The 22057-nt window shown below is 49.0% G+C and overlaps 1 protein-coding gene across 1 annotated transcript in view; it reads right to left on the bottom strand.

Moving 5' to 3' along the window:
* The window catches only part of Trap1 (TNF receptor associated protein 1), a 37969-nt gene extending 19021 nt beyond the window's left edge, over nucleotides 1-18948 (bottom strand). The window contains exons 1-6 of the mRNA XM_045130212.1: nucleotides 18861-18948; nucleotides 8886-9050; nucleotides 8046-8128; nucleotides 6726-6866; nucleotides 2900-2971; nucleotides 1084-1244 (exon numbers count right to left, since the gene is read on the bottom strand). Of these exons, the coding sequence (XP_044986147.1) occupies nucleotides 1084-1244; nucleotides 2900-2971; nucleotides 6726-6866; nucleotides 8046-8128; nucleotides 8886-9050; nucleotides 18861-18948 (710 nt within the window). The remainder of the gene's footprint in view (nucleotides 1-1083; nucleotides 1245-2899; nucleotides 2972-6725; nucleotides 6867-8045; nucleotides 8129-8885; nucleotides 9051-18860) is intronic.
* Nucleotides 18949-22057: the final 3109 nt, after the last annotated feature.

Below are 22057 nucleotides of genomic sequence, written 5' to 3'. Positions count from 1 at the left end.
GACTCTGTAGAGCCAGGGGCTGCTGGAGAGCAGATCCAATCTCAGAAATGCAAGGAGAAGGGATGCCCACCCCAAGCTCTCATGACATTTCTCCCTCTCCAAAGATTTCTCCTCGTACCCTGGCATGTCCACTCAATAGAGCTCTCCTGGTGCCCTGGCTGTCCACTCAGCCCTGCTTTTGGATACTCACTTCATCATTTTGGAAGACATCTCCCAGAGTATGTAGAAAAGAAAGTGGGCAGTCTGAGAGCATGCTGGCCTGTCCAGTGAGGGTGCTCCTGCCCTGGAAAGGCCCCACAGACTCACCCCACTGAACCGGGCGAGCGACTAGGTCAAGGCTAGAAAGCTTAGAGGTTTTCTTCTCCATACATTGAGGTGATGTCTGATATGTTGATGAGGTGAATACACAAAATAATTCCAGGCTAAATTTGAGGAGAATGGTGCCTCAGCCAAATTTAAGCAATTTTCTTTTCTTTTTTCTTCAACTAAAGCCCAAACCACATTTCTAAATGACATTTTCTTAATTACATCAACAGTATCCTTGGGACAGGGGTCCCAGCTGCTGACCTCTTCTCTTAGTCTAGATTTCTAATCCATGACCCAGTGGCCTGGTTGGTGCCAGAAGCCAGCTGCAGGTGAAAGCATCAAAAGCAGGCCCACCATTAACACCATGCGGTACCAACAGCCCAGCTGAGCAGGCCAGCCCTGTGGAGTGCAGTGACTGGTAACCACCTCAACCCGCCCGCTTGGCTGGAGAATCAAACTTCTAGTAAAAAAAAAAAAAAAAAGCATGTGCTTGAACGTTCTCAAGTACGTTCTAACACCTGCTGGACACCTCTGTAATCCCAGGATTCAGGAGGCTAAGGCAGGATGATTGTTGTGAGTTTGAGGTCAGCCTGGGCTACATGTGGTGACTAGCCTGGGGTAAGTAGCAACACCTAGTCTCAACCTCACCCTCCAAAGTCATCTCTTACAAACTCAGTGGCAACTTCAAATCTGCATACCAGGTGACACTTAGCTTCAAGTGTCTTGAGGGACTAGGGACTAGGACAGTGCCTGGGTGAGGCGGGCATCCTCACTTACCCATCTGAAAGCCACTGGTAGCCTGGGCTCCCTGGAGCTGCTGAGCGGGAATACACCTCAACCCTGTCGGCCACCATGAAGGCTGAGTAGAAACCCACGCCAAACTGGCCAATGATCTTGCTGCTGGCCTCTGCCTGGTTCTGCAGTGCTTCCAGAAAGGCCTGTGGTGGAAAGGGATGCTCAGAGGGCGGCTGCTCCCAGCTGCACAGCGCTAGGTACACTCTAGCGTATGCTCCCGAGCACCACACTGAACCTCCTCCTATGCCACACAGACAGGACCGAACCAGAGCGCTGAGTGAGATATGCAGACACAGCGAGGCCCCGGTAGGAGGTCTACACCCCCTCACACAGCCCACATTTTGCCTGCTGCTGTACCACGAGATATTTAACAGGCACACTGAATAAATGCATGTGACCCCATGGGTGCTGAGGCCACTCCACTTGTGTCCTGGGATCTGGCCTAATGGAGGGTAGTGCAAACCTGGCACCGTCCTCTCTTGGTACCCGGGGGGGGGGGGGAGGATTTCCAGGAGCTCATGGGTACTGACACCCCTTCTCTCGCGTGGCTGTGTGCGTATGTACCCTGCATACAAGCGCCGGACCAGTTACAGTACTGAATATGTGAGCAGTTATAGCATTATGAGAGTGAGAAAATGAAAGTCTGTGCTCAGGACAGATGTCACCTAAAACGAGTATTTTCACTGTGAGGCTGACACGCAGACCGCACGGCGTGGGGAAGAGCGCGTGCTCCCAGCAGCGCCGCTGCCTCACTCCGCTGCGCTCACCGCTCTGGCCAGCACGGCCCTGAACAGCCGCTCAGCTTCGCGCCACGTGCAGCTCCCGGCTCAACGCTGCTCCGCATGTGGGATGCGTCCAGCATGACCAGCGCTGACTTGTCCCCACGTTGCCCGGTGCAACGGAGCTCACCGCCGCGCTACACAGCACACACCACCCCGGGCAGAGACACAGCATGGAACTTCGTAGAGCGCACTTACAGTGACACAAGTTTTTGTTTTTTTGTTTTTCGGGGTAGGGTCTCTCTCTGGTCCAGGCTGACCTGGAATTCACTATGTAGTCTCAAGTTGGCCATGAACTCATGGTGCTCCTCCTACCTCTGCCCAAAGCATGCACCACCACGCTCGGCTTTAGTTGTTTGTTGTTGTTTTTGTTGAAATAGGGTCTCACTTTAACCTAGACTGACCTGGAACTCACTCTGTAATTCCAAGCTGGCCTTGAGCCCACAGGGATCCTTCTACCTAGGCCTCCCGACTACTAAAGGTCTGTACCACCATGCCCAGCCAGTTCTACAATTTTTTAAAATAGAAATCTCTGTGAGTCATTCTAGATCCACAGTGGCACACTCACACTAGCAAAAACAAAAACAGATAAAAAAGCACATAGGATCCAGGAGAGGCAGCAAGGCCTCTGGCTTCTGCCTTAGGCCAGAACAGAAGCCTCTGAGGACCTCTGCATCAACTTTTCCCATCACAGGTTTCTGTCACACTAGAAGTGACATGACAATTTCAACAGTAGGCTATTTCCTGAAAGTTGTTCTGACCAGAACCACTGCATCTACAAACACCATGGCCCAAGCCTATTATGAACATGCTCCCTGGAGAAGGCAGCCAGTCACCTGCAGACCACCTGAGTCGGGCCCACGCAGCTCAAGGGATGGCTGAGTGCTCCCTTCAAACTTTCCATCTATGAGAGGAGGGCAGAGAGGGACACCTCTCCAAGCCCCAAAATGCTCAAATGAGACATCTGAGCGCCATGGATTCCACCCACAGGGAAGGGCAATGCTCTGGGCTGTGCTTACCTTTGATCCTGATCTGGCAATTGTGCCCAGGTTGGATACCAGCTCATCTTGTGTCATCCCAATGCCAGTGTCCTGAGGAGAGAGAGAGAGAGAGACTATGTAACCAGCACAGCTGATGGGGGGCTGGGCAAGGAGTGCAGACAGTACCAACACTACTAATGGTCTCTGTGACCCTGGCCAGGCAGGGCCCAGGAGCACACCACATGATCATCAGAAAGCCTGCCCCATCAGAGAACATTGGAGTGGTGGGAGGCCTCATCACAGAAAAACATCTGGGGTTGTGATGCTCCGCAGTGATATAGTGGACTTGGATTCCATCCCCAGCACCAAAACTTAATAAAAGCCAATCCCAGGTCGGTGAGAAAAACATCCAGCTTCCGTAACAGACGTGGCCTTGTTCATGCTCCTGCTGACTCTGGTCCCCTCTTTTGGTGGCTTTCTTGATCCAGAACAATTGAGTGAAGTGACTGCAACTGTGGGGTCTTGTGTAGAGTGAGGCTCCTCTGGTGGAAGCCTAATCCTACAGCGAGTGAGAAGCGGGGAAGGACATCCCACCTGTAGGTCAGCTCCGTCCTGGAGCAGCGGCATGTTTCACTTGGAACATCAGGCTGCTGTGTTCTGGATATTACTGCCCCACGCCTGTGCTGACCCCACATAATGTAAGAAGGCAGGCCTCTGGGAGGTGACTGGGTCACAGCAACTTCCACCTCACGCATGGGACCAGTGCCCTTAAGCAAACAAAGGGCACCAGGTGGTGGTAGCAGCCCACGCCTTTAATCTCAGCCCTCAAGAGGCAGAGGTAGGAGGATCGCCTAGAGTCTGAGGTCACCCAGAGACTACATAGTGAATTCCAGGTCAGCCTGGGCTAGAGTGAGACCCTACCTCAGGAAAAAAAACAAGGAAAAGAAAACAAAATGCTATGAATCAGGCATGCTGGCACATGCCTGTATCCAAGCACTCAGGAGGTATGGCAAGAGGACTGCTACAAGTTCAGGGGCAGCCTGGCCTAGAAATAAGGCTCAAAACAAGCGAAGAAACAAAGAGAAGCCAGGAAAAGCCCGAGAGTGGCTGGAGTGTGGCTCAGTGATAGAGTGCTTGGTGTGCTTGAGGCCTGGGTTCTACCCCCAGCACCATAGGAAATGAATGATTAAATACCAAGCCCGAACCTCCAAAAGAGACCTATGGAGCCTGTTCACCCCAGTGCCATGTGAGTACATGTACAAAAACACCCAATGGGGCTGGAGGGATGGCTTAGCAGTTTAAAGGTTTGCCTGTAAAGCCAAAGGACCCAGGTTCATTTTCCCAAGACCCATGTAAGCCAGATGCAGAAGGTGGCACAGGCATATGAAGTTCATTTGTTGTGGCTGACGGCTCTGGTGTGCCCATTCTCTCTCTATTAAGTAAAAATTAAAAAAACAAAAAAACACCCAATGTGTTGGTGCCTGGATTGTGGCTTCCAGCCTCCAGAATGTGGCAGTAGTATTTATTTATTTATTTATTTATTTTAAGGTAGGGTCTCGCTCTAGCCCGGGCTGACCTGGAATTCACTATGTAGTCTCAGGGTGGCCTCACACTCACTCACGATGATCCTCCTGCCTCTGCTCCCCGGCCCCCAAGTGCTGGGATTAATTAAAGGCGTGCACCACTACACCTGGATGTTTTTAATTACCAGGCAAAGGTACGCCATAATAGCATCTTGAACAGAAGACTGAAGGCCCCATCCCTACAGGCTCGCCTCCTCCAAGTCTGGCCAGGGAGCATGGGCAGGCCTTCCTTGCTCCTGCTACAATGGCAGAATACTCGAGATATCAAGCTTCCACCCACTTATCATGTGGAGAAAAAGTACCCACAAGTAGCTTCTCCTTCCTTCCAGACTCACATGACTTTTTCAGGAGTCTGGAGAGATGGCTCAGTGGATAAGGTGCTTGCCGCACAAGCCTGGGGGCCTGAGCTCAGGTCCCCAGCCCCCACATAATCTACTAGGCATGGTGCCGTGTAGCAGCAACCCTACTGCCGGGGAAGCAGACAGCTAGTCTAGCCGAATCAGTGAGCTTTTGGAAATGATACTGCGTCTCAGAGAATAAGGTGGACGGCAACGGAGCAAGGTCCCAGCACTGACCTCCGGCCTCCCACATACATGTGAACACACATATACAGAAGCATACATACCACATACACACAATGCTTTTTTTTTTCAAGGTAGAGTCTCACTCTAGTTCAGGCTGACCTGGAACTCACTCTATAGTCTGAGGCTGACCTAGAACGCACAGCAACCCTCCTACCTCTGCCTCCCAAGTGCTGGGATGAACGGCGTGCGCCACCACGCCCAGCTACAAAAAAAAAAAAAATTAAGAGATGGCTCAGTGATTAAGGCACTTGCCTGAAAAGCCTGATAGTCTTAGTTTGATTCCCTAATACCCATGTAATGCCAGATGCACAAGGTAGCACATGTATCTGGAGTTTGCAGTAGCAGGAGGCCTTGGCTCACCCAATTTCTTTCTCTGTCCTTGCAAAAAAGCATTTAAAAAATAATACACAAGTCGTACGTGGTGGCACATGCCTTTAATCCAAGAATTTGGGAGGCAGAGGCAGGAGGATCGCTTTGAGTTCGAGGCCACCCTGAGACGCCATAGTAAATTCCAGGTCAGCCTGAGCTAGAGTGAGACCCTACCTCAAAAAAACAAAAACAAGAACATAGTTGGAGAACACTCTAAGACTTCTTTTAATGCTGTAACAGTGAAGACAGTGCGACACAGGAACAAAATACCCCACACAGGTAGCATGCCACTAGATTTCTGATCATAGTTACAAGATAATAAAATAGGAATGGAATTTTTTTTTTTGGGGGGGGGCTGAGGTAGGGTCTCACACTGACCCAGGCTGGCCTAGAATTCACTATGTAGTCTCAGGGTGGCCTAGAACTCACGACCCTCCTATGTCTGCCTCCTGAGTGCGTCACCACACCCGGCTTGGAATGGAATTCTTGAACACACAACTAGGCATTCACAATTACAAAGTAAGTCTCGGCTCTCACCTCACAGCACACACTCACAAAAGTCACTTCAAATGTACCTCAGAAATAAATATAAGAGCTGGAGCCATTAAACTTATAACGGAAAACTATTTTTGACTTTGTAAGAAGCAAAACTGTCTTTGATGACAAGTCACTAAAAGTGTTAGCAAAAATAACAAACCTGACTTCTTTAAATTGACAACTTGGACAGGAGAGCACTTGCTCAAGCATGTGAGATGCACTGGGTTCAATCCCCAGCATCAGAAAAAGTAAAAATTTAAAGCCTCACAACTCTTGCTCTTCAAAAAAGACCACTATGGTAACAAAAAGGCCAAGTACAGACTGGTAGCTTTAATTTCTTTCTAACTGCCTATGTCTTCTACATTTCTCATGGAGGGCGATGCCATGAGTGCTGGGATTAAAGGTACGTGCCACCACGCCCAGCTCCAACTATGTTATTTTAAAAAATATTCTAGGTTCTTTGTATTTCTGAATTATGTTTTAGAATGAGCTTGTCATTTTCTATAAAACTTAGGGAGATTTTCATTGGGAGCACAATAAAGTATTAGATGCATTTTCTCCTTTATATCAGCTTAACATGAATCTTTTTGTTAAGAGCCTGTAGAAAGTTGTAGTGTGTAGTCAAGAAGGATGAGGATGGTATACACCTTTAATCCTAGTGCTGGCATCATCAGTACAGGAGAGAGAGACAGCAAGTCACTTGAGTCTAGCCAGGACTGCAAGGCCGGTGTGGCCTCCCTGTGTGGTCACCCGCTGTGGGAAGGAGGCTGGGCACTGCTGAGATGAAGGTACCTGGATCGTGATGGTGCCCTTCTCAGCGTCAGTTTGAAGGTGAATCTCCATTTCTGGCAGCGCTTGGCCACCAGACACCAGCTTGTGGCGCAGTTTTTCCAAGGCATCACTGGCGTTGGAGATGAGCTCCCGTATGAAAACCTATGGAGAAAAAGCAAGGAGGCGGATAAGAGCACAGACTGCGGGGTCTGACCAGCCAGGTGTCATGGCTGAAGTTGGAAACCTGCCACTGTTAGCACAGACTTTATGAGAACCCTGTGAGATCCAGGCATGGTGGTGCACTTCTTTAATCCCAGTATTTGGGAGGCTGAGGTAGGAAGATCACTGTGAGTTCGAGACGAGCCTGGACTACAGAGTGAGTTCCAGGTCAGCCTGGGCTACAGTGAGATCCTATATTGAGAAAAAAAGAAAAAGAGGGCTGGAGAGATGGTTTAGCAGTTAAGCGCTTGCCTATGAAACCTAAAGGACCCCGGTTTGAGGCTCAATTCCCCAGGACCCATGTTAGCCAGATGCACAAGGGGGCACACGTGTCTGGAGGTCCTGGTGTGCTCATTCTCTCTGTCGCTCTCAAATAAATAACAATAGATCAATAAAGAAACAAAAAAGAAAAGAAAAACAAAAAGAACCCTGTGAGGGTCTTTTCTTAACTTACTTGACAGGGCATCAAAACATCTCCCCAGTTATCTGCCTCTCCTATTCCACAAAGAAAACTTATTGTTAACGCCGGGTGTGGTGGTGCAAGAGGTAGGAGGTGCTGTGAGTTCGAGGCCACCCTGAGACGACACAGTGAATTCCAGGTCAGCCTGAGCTAGTGCGAGACCCTACCTTGAAAAAAAAAAAAAAAAAAAAAAAAAGAAAAAGAAAAAGAAAAAGAAAAGAAAACTTACTGCGGGCTGTAATCCCAGCTATTCAGGAGGTTGAGGCAGAAAACCTCATACACCAGAAAAATTTACTTTCTTTTGAAAAGTTCTGTAATCCTAGCACTCAGGGAGTCTAGGCAAAGCCGAGGATAAACACAGGGGCCTTGGAGCACCATTGACCATGCCAATAGAAATGGATCATGGCAGATGCCTATGTCAGTATTGGGGGGATTAAAAATTACCAGCAAAATGCAATTAACTTCTCAAGAGTCATTCTGGATACAGTTATGCATGAATTAAAACAGACGAGTAAAAAACACTCTCACTGGTGAGTGGGGCCTGTGCACACCCTAATGCATTCTTACAGCCAGTAAATGACCTGGTACTTCCCAGGATGGTATAAAAGCGAGTTTTTGCCAGAACTCTTACTAGTTCTGGGAGCAATGCATGCTCACCCTACCTCTTTTTCTGAGTACAAGGAACGGGCAACGATATCCAGAAGCTTCTTTGTCTCTGCCTGGAACTCATGTTTGGAGATGGAACCTGGTAACAAATCAGACAGAGTCAATAAAGTTTCACTTCCATTTTTGTGGAAGATCAGGCTGCATCCCGTCCAAAAGAATGCTTAAGAAACTGAGTTTTAAACACTGAAGAGTGAACAAAGAAAGTGCACCTAAACAGCACCTCTCCGGAGCAGGACGAGGAGGGCTCTACCGCCAGAGGAGCACCCGAATCAAGCTCTCCCACGGTTGGGGCCAAACATGGCGCCAAGACGCCATAAAGGCAAACTTCACAAAACATGTGGTTGTGAGACTTGGGCCAGCCCTAACCTCTAGACCCCGAACTACTGGCTCCAAAGAGCCACGTTCTAAATAAATGACTTAAAAATCCTAATAACAAGAAAACCTCACTTTTTAACATCAAAAATTCTGTTCTTGTCTCACTTAAAAACCAGAAATGGAATCCCTCTGGCCTGGCCCAGGAGATGGTCTTTCTGTGCTCACTAGTCAGTCTTGAATCTGCCTGCTTAGTTAAGGGCCAGCACTTAGTTTACGTCCAGCTTCCATGATTAGTAGCAGATGTGCCATAAGCAGAAGCTGGCAGATGGGCGGGTGACCACCAGAGGGAGCAAGACACACAAGGAGAAAGCCAGGAGTTCTTGCTAGGACGGAAATGGGGGACATGTTCACTCCCCACAGGACCCACACACCGCTGAGGTGAGCAGGCAGCTCCATCCACACTGCCTGGACCCGAAAACTGGCCCTGTGAGCCACGGGCGGCTGAGCTCTGCACGGCCTACCCTGCACGGCCTCCGTGCTGCTGATGATGGAGTGCAGGCTCGCCGCCGGCTTGTCCTCTGCGGCCCGCGTGCTGTACAGCCGTCCTGTGCAGAAGCTGGGAGCCAGGTTTTGCGTGGGAACCCTAAGTGAGACCGTGGTCCTCTCAAGACTCAGAATGGGTTTTCCTAAAAGGATCAAAATAAGAAAAGAGAAAGTGTGGAAGGACAGAAGCAGAACATTCCTGCCCGTTTACACCTCCCCGGCCTAGTGAGCCTGGCATGGACTCCGGCAGGTAGGCCAGTGCCAGAGAGGAGCCCCAGATCTGCTGCTTGTAGGGCTCTTCTTCCGTGTAGTCTCTAACCCCCCCCCCCCCCCAACATGCCAGGAAGTACACTGGGCTGAAAAGATAGCGGATGATCGGCTGTGTGTAGTCAAGAGGCTGGCTTGTGAAACCTGGTCAGCTTGGTGGATCGAGACTCTGCCTCATCCTTCACTGCCACAGAAGCCTTGCAGACCTTGCATGGTCATCAGCAGGATAGGCCTGGCCCCGTGGTCACTTGGTAGGCAGGACCTCAGTGCGTGGACTTTAGAGCGAGCAATCAGCTAGCAAGGCGGTCTGTGTGAGCATCCAGACTGGAATGAACATGCCCACCTGCTGGGGTCTGCTCTTCATCTTAAAGTCCTTTTCACCTTTTTATTTTTTCTGAACAGGGTCTCTCACTGAACCTAGAGATCACCATGAACCCCAGGGATTCTCTGACTGCTTCCACAAAGCGGAGGTTATAGGCACACACCACACACAGGTTTCTGGGATCTGAACTCAGTCTGGTCTTTGTGCTGTGTGGCAACCACTTTACCCACTGCACCATCTTTCCAGCCCCTCTTTCTTAATTTCTAAAATACAGAAGGACGATAATGTCCAGAAATAGGTGAGATTTAAAGACTGACTGTGGTAGTTTGAATAGCTGACCCCCAATATATTCAGTGTTTTATGAGCTTCTAGTTTGGATCTGCAGCCACCTGGCTGGAGGCAGCGTCACTGGGTGGATCTTTCCAGCCCTAAGGTGTGGTGGTGGGTTTGAGATTTCAATCTAAAGATAAGCAAAGTGTGCCTAGCTGGAGTTCCTTAAGTGTGCTGTGCTGTGTGCCTTTTGGCTTTCTGGCTTGTGCTTCTCTCTCTCTGTTTGGACCTGTGAAGGCAGGCCAGTTTCTTCTGCCATTATGGAACTTCCCCTGGATCTGTAAACTTCAATAAATCCCTTCCTCCATAACCATGCCTGGTCTCAAGTCCATCTCAGCAAACCTGAAGCTGTCTGCTACAGAGCAGGGGAGATGGCTCAGCAAGTAGGAGTGCTTGCAGTGCAATGAAAGCATGAGGTCCTGAGTTCAATCCCCAACGCCCATGTGGAAAGTGGGCCATGGCCATGCTGTAGCCCCAGGGCACACACTAACCCCCAGCGTTTCAACTTCCACATTCTATGCGATATAAAGTGTTGTCCATTCTTTTCGTTTGATCCTGCATTTATAAACAACACTAACCTGGACTTAACCTCTGTGCAGAAATCTTGAAAACATCTACCTCAATTCAGGAAAGTGGACTCCCACACAGTGCAAATATTTAATTATCTAAGCCTAACTAATTGCACCATTTACTCTATTCAGTTCAAAACAAAACAAAACAAAACCCAGCCCTGAAGTATTTCTTCTAGAGGTAGGCCATATTTGATATTAGAGAACTTTGCAGTCACACTGGGTCACAGTGCAGGAGCCCACTGGTCCAGCGTGGCTCTGCTCCAGGTAGAACTGGCTTGAGAGAACAGGAGGGGTTCAAGTTCTCCATGTGGCGTGCTAGGACTCCAGGCCATCGTGGCTGAGCAGGGAGCCACAGGATGATGCGGCCTGGTGGGAGGTGTGGGGTGTGCTGTTGAACGGACCCGGAGTGGGGCGCTGAGTGCGGTCAGCTCCTCAGTGCTCTGCTTCGGTGCTCGGCCTCACGCTATCCACCCACACTCAGTCGAAAACTAGAGTGAGTTCCAGGTCAGCCTGGACTAGAATGAGACCCTATCTCAAAAATAAATGAAATGAAATGAAATAAAATAAAATAAAGGGCTAGGAAAATGACTCAGTGGCTAAAGGCACTTGCTTGCAAAGCCTTACAGTCTGGGTTAGATTCCCTGAAGCCAGATGCACAAAGTGGTGCATGCTTCTGGAGTTTATTTGCAATGGCAGGAGGCCCTGTTGCACCAGTTAGTTCTCTTTCTTTGCCTCACTCTAAAATAAACCAATAATAATAAGAAAATAAGCAAATAAAATATTTATATTTTGAAATAAAAAACAATGCTCCCAAGTGCCACAACCATCTGCCACATAGACGCTTCCTCCAGAGAAGAAGGGGAAATGCCACACACGCTCACCTGTGCAAAAGACACAGGAAGCAAAAGGCTGCTCGCTCACTCCTCGGGGCTGTTGCAGCAAAACGCCAGCCCTGGGGGCTGAGCACAGCAGCGACTGCTCACAGCCGCAGCCCAGGGCAGGGCGCAGGCAGGACAAGCTTTCTCTCTGGCTCACAGACCATCTGACCAGACCTGTGCCGGCCCCTGGTGTTGCCGGCAGCCGGCGGCTCAAACCTATCACTCTCAGCCCCGCTGGTCACCGCACGGCCCTCCCTTCCCGACGTGTCCTGGCTACGTCACACACCCCTCTTCTACAGTTGCAGGATTCTGGCTGGGGACTTGTGCCACTCCAGTACACCCTCCACGCAGTGACCCCATCTCAACTGAGGCGACCTTCACAGGTACCAGGCTAGGTCTCCAACATATTTTTGGAGATGTAAACTAAACTGTAGCATAAGGAGGTATGTAGCTGCCATTAGAAAGTGCCACAAACTGAGCATGGTGACATATGCTTTTAATGTCAGTGCTCAGAAGGCTGAGGTAGCTGGGCATGGTGGCACACGCCTTTAATCCCAGTACTCGGGAGGCAGGAAGGGGGATCACTGTGGGTTCAAGGCCAACCTGAGACTACATAGTGAATTCTAGTTCAGCCTGGGCTGGAGTGAGACCCTACCTTGAAAAAACAAAAAGAAAAAAAAAATACCACAACTAAACCAAAACCATAGGCTAGAGAGATAGCTTAGCCCTTAAGGCTTTTGCCTATGAAGCCTAAGGACCCAGGTTTGATTCCCCAGTACCCATTTAAGCCAGATATACAAGGTGGCACATGAGTCTGGAGTTCATTTGCAGTGGCTAGCAGCCCTGATGTGCCATTCTCTCTGCCTGTTTCTCTTTCAAACATTAAAAAATAAAATAAAATAAAAACAAAGCCAGGTGTGGTGGTGCATGCCTTTAATCTCAGCACTGGGGAGGCAGAAGCAGGAGGATCCCCGTGAGTTTGAGGGCACCTTGAGACTACAGAGTGAATTCCAGGTCCAATTTTTTTCTTCCTTGTTCCCTCCTAATTATTGGAATCCCTTTGAAATTTGGAAATCCTTTGAAAGGATTTAATACATTGTTTGTAAGTTCTCACAGTGGGAAAATAGAAGCAGTCTGTATTTTCCACCAGGACTTTTCTTGCATGGTAACTCCGAGATCAGAGTTACTGTAGCTGACTCCACCAGCATCCAGCCAGGCCTGGCAACACATGCTAGTAATCCCAGCACCTGGGAGGTGGAGAGGAAAATGAGGAGTTCAAGGTCAAGTTGGGCTAAAGGAGAGCCTATCTCAAAACAGACTTGTGCCGGGCATGGTGGCACACGCCTTTAGTCTTTAATCCCAGCACTCAGAAGGCAGAGGTAGGAGGATTGCAGAGAGTTGAGGCCACCCTGAGACTACACAGTGAATTCCAGTTCAGCCTGAGCTAGAATGAGACCATACCTGGGGGGAGGGGAGGCAGATTTGAGTGGCACATGAATAATGCAAGCACTTATAAGGCTGAGCCAGGAGGATCGTGAGTTTAAGGCTAGCCTGGGCTGCAAAGGAAGACTATCCAAAAATAAATAAATCAAAGCCAGATTTGATTCTAGATTGACTTCAGTAATGAACTCAACAGACCAACCAATCTGCCTAGCCAAGCACCAGAAGCTATCTATACAATACTGGTCTGTGCTTCCCACATCCTAAAGAAAAAGCCACAAACCTCAAGGGAGGGCACAGCCTCCTTGTGTTAAGTACTGAGCAGCGTGGAGTCCCACAGAATGGGAAGCACTGTCATGAAAATGTGGCAACACAAATGTGCATGACATTCTAAGAGACTGCTGCCATCATAAGCTAGGACCTTCAGAACTTGTAATTTTTCAAAGGAAGAAACTCAAATATTTTCGTACAATGTCTCAATTTCAGATATCTGCAGTTATGGGTGGGTTTTTTTTGGGGGGGTGTTTTTGTTTTGTTTTGAGGTAGGTGTCACTCTAGGCCAGGCTGATCTGGAACTCATTCTAGTCCCAGGCTGGCCTTGAACTCCCAGCAATCCTGTTTCTACCTCTCACATGACAGCTTGCAATTAAAAAAAAAAAGTATGGATCAGACAAGATTTACTATAACCCTGGGTTGGGCATAGTGGCACATGCCTTTAATCCCAGCACTCAGAAGGTAGAGGAAGGAGGAATGCTGTGAGTTTGCCACCAGCCTGGGCTGGAATGATATCTTACTTTTGCAAAAAACAAAAACACAAAACAAAAAAATGGGAATCGGGAGCTTTGCCTTCAGCAGAAATCAAAGAGCTTACTGTTCAGAAACAAATTGGAGAATTTCAGATACAAATAGCCAACCTGTGGTATTCATAAAGAAAATTATTTGAGTTGACTTACTTAAATTTTTCTCTTTTTTTTGCCAGATGTGTTGGTGCACACCTTTAATACTAGTACTCAGGAGGCAGAAGTAGGAGGATTGCCATGAGTTCAAGGCTACTCTGAGACTACATAGTGAATTCCAGTTCACCCTGGACTAGTGTGAGCTCCTACCTCAAAAAAAGGGGGGAGCTGGAGAGATGGCTTAGTGGTTAAGGCGCATGCCCATGAACCCTAAGGACCCAGGTTTGATTCTCCAGGTCCCACGTAAGCCACCAGGTGCACATATGTCTGGAGTTTGTTTACAGTGGCTAGAGGCCTTGGTGTGCCCATTCTCACTTTCTCCCCCACCCCTATCTCTAATAAATAAATAAAATCTTAAAAAACATTTTTTTCATGTGCATTGCATGAGCATGGAACTATGAAAAATAATTAAGAGCTCTTCTGGGGAGAAGAGACTAGAAAGTTTTTCAGGATGGCATATCTAACTCTGTGAGACATTAATTCTACACCTCACTCATCTGGAAGTGCCTTCAGTTTATAGCATTGTAAACTTAAATTCTGGTCATAAGCCAAAAGTGGCTTTTTTGTTTGTTTGTTTGTTTTTTCGAGGTAGGGTCTCACTCTAGCCCAGGCTGACCTGGAGTTCACTATCGAGTCTCAGGGTGGCCTTGAACTCACAGTGATCCTCCTACCTCTGCTTCCCGAGTGCTGGGATTAAAGGTGTGTGCCACCATGCCCGGCAAAAGTGGCTTTTAAGTAAACTGATAGTTTATTTCACAGACTCCAAGGTGTCATATTTAAATATTTTTATTAATTTGCAAGCAGAGAGAGACAGAAGAGACAGAGAGAATGGGTGTGACAAGGCCTCCAGCCGCTGCAAACCAACTTCAGATGCGTGCATCTCTTTGTACATCTGGTGTCACATGGGCACTAGGGAATTGAAGCTGGGTCCTTTGGCTCTGCAGGCAAGCACCTTAGCCTGTAAACCATCTCTCCAGCTCCAAGCAGAAATATGTGCACCACCATGCCCAGCCCACATTTTTTCTTTTTAAACTATACTTTTTTTAGAGCCTATTCTAACCAGTTCCTGAGATAGACACTTGAGTATCAGGGAACTTCAGCTCTTAACAACAACAACAAAAAAAAAAAAAAAAAAAAAAAAAGAAGAAAGAAAGAAAGAAAGAGGGAGGACATCTAAGAATAGCCAAAATATGGGACATCAACCACTCTCTAAGCTTGAGGCCACTTTGTCTTCACAAAGAACCCTACAGTCTTTGAAAGCAACTGACAGGAACAGGGCTAGGGTAGGGTGTAGTTCAGAACCTGCCTAGCATGTGGGGGACGCGGGTTGATGGAGGGAGTGGCTGGCAGGTTAAAGCCAGTGGGGGAGAACAACTCACAACACTCAAGGTGGGTTTTGCATGTGAAGACATGGTATGGGCGAGGACGTCGAACCTCGGCCACCACAACAGAAGACCAGGAAGTGACAACCAGAAATGACCCTGAACACACCAAGGAACAGCTTAGAGTACCCAAAGCATTAGGTTAAAATACCATGTTTATTTTTAAGCCTTTTTACTTATTTCAGAGAGAGAAATAGAGAGGGGGGGAGAGACAGAGAACATATGTATGTTTAGGGTGCATCAAGGTCTCTTGCAGTTGAAGACGAACTCTATACACATTGACACTTTATACACCTGGCTTTACAGGGGAATTGAACCCTGGCCAGCAGGCTTTGGGAGCAAGCACCTCTTAACTGCTGAGCCATCTCCCAGCCCCAAGAGGCAGGTGTGAAAGTCAGCTTCCTAGGAAAAAAAAAACCCCGAAAGGCTGGACTATGGGCTGCAGAGACTCTGAGGGATGCAGAGGGGAGGTTTCCTATAGAGTCTGCTGTTCTTTTAAAATGCATTTATTTTGGCTATCTAAATAATAACTTTATGTTATAATCTCTCTTGCTTATTTGGCTAAAATAATGACCTTTAAAAAAAAAGATAAGTGCAAATTATCTACTCCTGACGCTCGATGGTCTGCGCAAAGGTCTGAGAGCAGCTTACATCTGTTGTCATTCAGGGTTCCTCATTCCTGCTTCAAGGGTCCACCGTGGGTGGCGCCTCCCCAGCCGACTGGTATCACCCACACAGCTGGGAGCAAACCCAGGGCTTTGTACACGCTGGGCAAATTCTCTACCACTAAGTCACACTTCTAAACTTCCACAGTATATACATGACATTGTCCAGGTAAACTAACTTCTGCTGTTTCTCTTCCATACATTTGCTGGAAAATGTACAGAAGAAAGGGATGAGGAGGAAGGGAAGGAGAAAGGAAGAATCAGCAGCAGAAGCAGCAACAGAAGAAAACCTGAGCTTCAGGAGAGATGACAGTATTTGTAACTGAATCCTTCACCAGGTCCTGAGAGTATGCACAAAGTCCTCACTGCTTGGCACCACAGTACTAGGCGTCAAGGGGCTTGGATCTGGGCTGTGACTTCTGGTGGTCACAGGACATGGCCACTGCCTACTCTGCATTGACAGAAGGAAAAGATGTAACTGCTGGCTTTATTCGCCATCAAGCCGGCATGCTCCTTCTAGTATCTCAGACACAAAGGTCCCTCGCAGGCGCTCTTCACTCCTGAACTTCTCACAGCATGGAATGCTCTACCCTCCCCGCCCCCGGTACCCCCCCCCCCCCAGTGAAGACAGCCGCAGAACTCAGTCCAAGATTTGGGATGCAGCTCAGTGGTAAAGTGCCCTCCTCTCAGGGTCCTGTTTGCCCTTTTGGACAGTTGACCCTGAGAGGAGGGCGACATCATCATCTTGGAAATCCTTGAGAGCACTGGAAATATCTTTGTGAAATAAACTTAGTAACAATAGCAACGCAAAACATAAAATTCACATGCAGGGAGCTGGGTCCACGCCTCACAGAGATTGTACATCAGGGCCAGAGGGATCTGGAAGAACACCCGAGACAAGTGAGACTGGAGGAGTCCACAGAGAAGTAATGCACCTCATAATGCACCCCACTTTTGAAAGCAATCACATGTACCTCACAACACTTTCCTAAAAGAGGAAAATGCCAAGAACCGTGGATTTTCTACATAGTTATATTCACCTACAGCCACATTTGTATTGTGTAAGCCAAGTGTTTTTCTTGGCTGTAAGTTTACCCATCACACATGCCACTTCAACCATTTATCTCCACAAGTGACATCATCAATGACATCTGCCACATAACAAGTTGCCAAGAGTAGGTTCTGGATCTTAAACACAGCAAGGGAAAGCTGACCTACTGCACCAGATGCTGCAGGGGTAGACAAGAATGATTGCGGCAAAGAAATGAAAAACAAAAACAAGTGCCCAAATCTGAAAACTGACAAATCTTCACAGTGGAAGTGACTCTCTGTGGTCCAAGGCATGAACTAAATAAAGATAAAAATATTTGAAGCTGGGCTGGAGGGATGGCTTAGTGGTTAAGGTGCTTGCCTGCAAAGCCAAAGGACCGAAGTTCAATTCCCCAGCACCCACATAAGCCAGATGCACAAGGTGACACATGCACCTGCAGTGGCTGGAGGCCCTGTTGTGCCCATTCGCTCTCTCCCAAAAAATAAATAAGTCACACACACACACACACACACACACACACACACACTTGAAGCTGGATGTGGTGCTGTAATCCTAGCATTCAGGAGGCAGAAAGAGGTACATCAATGCATGTGTAAAGCTAGTCTGTTCTACTTTACTTAGTGAGTTACAGGTCAGCCAGGGTGACCCTGACTCAAAAGACCAATAAATAAACAATAAAATGGATCCAAAACAGAAGGAAAATGTTGGACACAAAGGCCATCAAGAAACCAGGAAAGGGCTGGAGAGACAGCTGAGAGGTTCAGACCCTTGCCTGCAAAGCCAAAGGACCCAGGTTCAATTCCCCAGTGCTGGGATTAAAGGCACATACTATCACATCCAACTTATAACTGCAGATCAAACTGCAGATGCCTGTGCCACATTGTGCATCTGGTTTATGTGGGTACTGGAGAAATGAACCTAGGTCCTTGGGCTTTGCAGACAAGTGCCTTAACCATTGAGCTATCTTTCCAGCCCTTCTTTTTATTTTTTAAATGTTTTTATTTATTAGAGAGTATGGGCTTCTTACCACTGCAAACAAACTCCAGATGCATATGCTACTTTGTGCATCTGACTTTACATGGGTACTGGGGAATCAAACCTGGCCTGCAGGATTTTTGCAAACATGTGCCTTTAACCCCTGAGTTGTCTTCCCAGCCAGCCTTTGTCATGCTTTTCAAGATGGGGCAGCCATAAGCTTTACTGTGTTTTTGAAAAAAAAACTTTTTTTTCCCCCCAAGGTAGGGTCTCTCTAGCCCAGGCTGACCTAGAACTCAATCTGATCCCAGGCCGGCATCAAATTCATGATGATCCTTCTGCCTCCCAGGTGCCAGGTTTAAAGGTGCGTGCCCCACCAGGCCCAGCCTTTCTTGGTTTCTTTAAAAAAAAAATTTATTATTTATTTTAGAGTGAAATAGAGAGAAATAGGCAGAGAGAGAGAATAGGTGTGCCAGGCCCTCCAGCCACTGCAAATGAACTCTAGATGCATGGGCCCCCTTGTGCAACTGGCTTACAGTTTTGCTGTCTGCTAGTGGGGCCATAAACTGATAAAAGAAGTTTGGGTCACAACTTGGTAATTATCAGCTAACATTTCCAGAAAAAAAAAAAAAAAAGACCGTCCTAGGCTCTGAAACATCCATTCCAAATCTGAAGAAACACTCATTGTGCATACGGGTTCAAGTACTCGCTCATCTCACACAGCCCTGTAACAATCTTTTGGGTCCAACAGCAGCAGGTGGGTGAAGGCTATGGCATCCGTCGTAAGTGTGCAGCCAGTGGCAAGCCTCGGTATCCGTGGAAACGGAGAAGTGGTGTCAGGAATACTGGGAGTGCTAAAAATTATTAAGCAGAATGCACGCCGGCCTCGGGCCTTGCGTGTGCGCGCGTGATCGAGTCCAGAGGACCGCCGACACGTGCGCGGCGACTTCCGAGCCAGGAGACTGGGAAGCAAGCGTGCACGTCGGCCCCGAAGAGCGTCAAGGACTGACCGGGTCACCCCGACACCCCACGGCCCCGCGACAGGTGCCGCCGCCGCCGCCTGGCGTTCTTCCGCCGAGCTCAGGGCACCCGAGACGCCCCGCCGCCGCACTCACCTCCCCCGACGGCCGCCAGCGCCGGAGCCCGCCGCGGAGCCCGCAGCCGGCGGCCCCACAGCAGCAGCGAGCGCAGCTCACGCGCCATGCCGCCTGTCCCGAGAGCCGCACGCAGCCGCGGGGGCGGGGCCGGCGCGGCGCGGCGCGGCGCAGTGACGTCACGCGCGCCACAGCCGCGGCGCAGTGACGTCGCGCGCGCCGCAGCCGCCCGAGGCGTGGCCTGCGTAGGCACGCGAGAGGAGCGGCCCGGGCGCGGGCAGCGCGGGACCTCTGTGACCTTGGGTGCCGTGGTCAAGGGCGGCAGTCCGGGGCGCTGCGGCGGGGGAGATGGCCCGCGTGCCCTCCGCCCCGCAGCCGTGCAGCTCCCGGGGCGCTGTCGGTACCCAGGCTGGCGCGGGAGAGGCTGGCATTTCTGCGGTGTTGCGCATCCTGGTCAGTGACGGTGAGATTCTAGGTTTGGTTTGTGTAGAGCAGAACGTGAACTCAGTAGCCAGCAAGCAGCTCCTGAACTGGACTTGCCTGTTTATTCCGACTTTTCTCCCTACTGAAAGTCAAGAGTCTGGGGATCAAGACCTCAAACCCTTCTCGCTCAACCCCTGCATCCACATCATAAGCACATTGCGCATCACAGCCTCAACCCCACAGAAAGACCCCGGGTGGCTCCATTTGGATGGGTTCCCTGATGATTCTGAGGCACCCTGAATATGATCAAATAATTTTTACTTATTTGAAAGAGAGAGAGAGAAAGCGACGAAACGAGCGCCAGGGCCTCTAGCCAATGCAGACGAACTCCAGATGCATGCACCACCTTGTGCATCTGGCTTAGGTGGGTACCGGGGAGTTGAACCTGAGTGCTTAGGCTTTGCAGGCAAGCACCTTAACTGCTAAGCCATCCCCCCAGCCCTGATCAAATGATGTTTTTACATAAACACTAGAAAGGTCGCCTAGTTTGCTACCCTGGTTCCAAACCCAGCAACATACACAGAGTCTCTTTCTCCCTCTCTCCTCTCACAAAGCCCAGCTATTTGAGATTAATAGGTGCTGCAAAGAATAGGACCGAGGCGCATGTCTCCTAGTCAGAATTGGAATGTTGGGAGAGGGCAAGTCTGGGATGCCTTCAGGTTAAATGTGTCAAGGATAGCCCCCAACTTCCTGACTTAATCCGTGGAAGAGAATGGAAAAGAACGGGCAGATCTAGATGGAAGAGCAGAAGGCTTCTCACCCGGAAGCCTAACAGTGCCTTCCCTCCACCACCTCTGCTCTGGCCAGTCCCACATCCTTCACAGCCAATGGTTTTCCCTGAACTCATAATCCATGCCTAACTCTGGCCTCGGCCAACGCGCCCTCCATCACCTACTCTGCTTGAGTTCACTCCCTGTCCCCCACAGGTACTCCTCCCCAGGAGAATGTATTCCCTCTTCTCTCCACCCAGGAAGCATCGTCTGCCAGAGGTAACATACTGGCCTGTGGGAGCACTAGACCCGGCCTTCCCGACAGAAGTTGAATTTGGCACTAGTAAGAGACCCTGGGCTTCAGTTAAGCATGGGAGCAAGATAGGTAGACCTCAGGATCTACAGAATATATACCTCTCAGCTTCCAGACAAAGCAACCCTGAGCTCTCCTGCGGCTTGTTTTTTCCCACGAAACCAAAGCTTGGAACTCACTTCTATTAAGGGTCGAGAACAGCTAGAAATGACTCCACAAAACTCCAAAGGTCATCTGAGCTCCAGTCCAAACTGCAGTCCAGCTCTTCCTGGCATATCAGTTCTGACTGCCTATTACCCATCAGCTTCAAATACCTCTTGCTTAACAAAAGTATGACCCTTCCTTACTTGACTCCATTTTCCAGCTTTGGGATTCTTAGCAACAGTTTTTCCCTACCCTTCTTTCATCCTCACTTCAGCCCACTCTAACTCTAGCATGTTCAACAATTTTCTTCCCCTGACCCACACATGTGCCACGGTCAGAGGAGTCCTGGGTAGGGTCGGAGGTGACAAGGAAGGAATTCTGGCAACAGGAAGCCTGACTGACAGGAAGGAGAAACAGAAACTTGTCAGCTACCCCTCTCAGACTTCAAACTCCTGAGGAGATTCTCAGCCCAGCTTGGAACATTCCCCACATATCACAATCTCCTTCAAGGATCCTCTTATCTGAATTTCATGGGCATATGCATACATATGTATTTTTAAGAAATCAGCTTGGAGCTAGGGAGATGGCTCAGCAGGTGAGCATCCTCATGCCGCAAAGCCCAGCACAACATAAAAAGCTGACTGTAAACCGGGCGTGGTGGTGCATGCCTTCAATCCCAGCACTCCAAAGGGAGAGGCTGGAGGATCACTATGAGTTCAAGGCCACCCTTAGACTACATAGTGAATTCCAGGTCAGCCTGGGCTGGAGTGAGACCCTACCTCGGAAAACAAACAAAAAAAGCTGACTGTAGCTGTCCATGTTTGTAACTTCTACACTGAGGGGGACAGACAGAATTGCTAGGGCTTGCAGGTTAACCAGTTTGGCCAAAAAACGTGGCAACTCCAGGCTAGGTGACAAACTGTCTCAAGAAGACAGGCTGGGGAAATGGCTTAGCTGTTAAGGCGTTTGCCTGAGAAGCCTAAGGATCCCAGTTCGATTCCCCAGGACCCATGTCAGCCAGATCACAAGGGGCACATGCATCTGGAGTTTGTTTGCAGTGGCTAGAGGCCCTGGCATGCCCATTCTCTATATATCTGCCTTTTTTTCCCTCTCTCCCAAACAAATATTAAAAAAAAAAAAAAAACAAAAAACCAGGTTTAGAGGGACAGAGGACACGGTTCTTCTCTACATGCATGCACATGGGGCCCATACACCTGCACGTGTTACACACAGTTTTAAGTCAGTCTGTAAATTTCCGTGTGGCCACAATCATAGGACTCATGAGCCCTCGAAGGCCACTTGTCACAGCCCTCTCGTAGAAACTGCAGGGGACGGGCAGAGGCCTCCTATACCAGGCACTGCCTGTGGTGGACGTGAAGGCTGACTGACACTAGGCTGTCAACATTTTTTCTCAAATGCCCAAGCTTTCCAGTAAACAGCAAACACAGGCAGACTTTCACAAGCAACCCCAAAGTGGGGCCAGGGTGAAGTTCTATGATAGGGTAGGAGGCCGGGCTGTCCTTAAGGTTGAAAGGAAGGGATCCTGTTCTAACAGAGAAAACAGAGTT

The sequence above is a fragment of the Jaculus jaculus genome, chromosome 11 (genome assembly GCF_020740685.1).
Source record: "Jaculus jaculus isolate mJacJac1 chromosome 11, mJacJac1.mat.Y.cur, whole genome shotgun sequence".
Taxonomy (NCBI): Eukaryota; Metazoa; Chordata; class Mammalia; order Rodentia; family Dipodidae; genus Jaculus; species Jaculus jaculus.
Note: the sequence above shows the minus strand (reverse complement) of the source record. Positions and strands in the feature narration are given on the sequence as shown.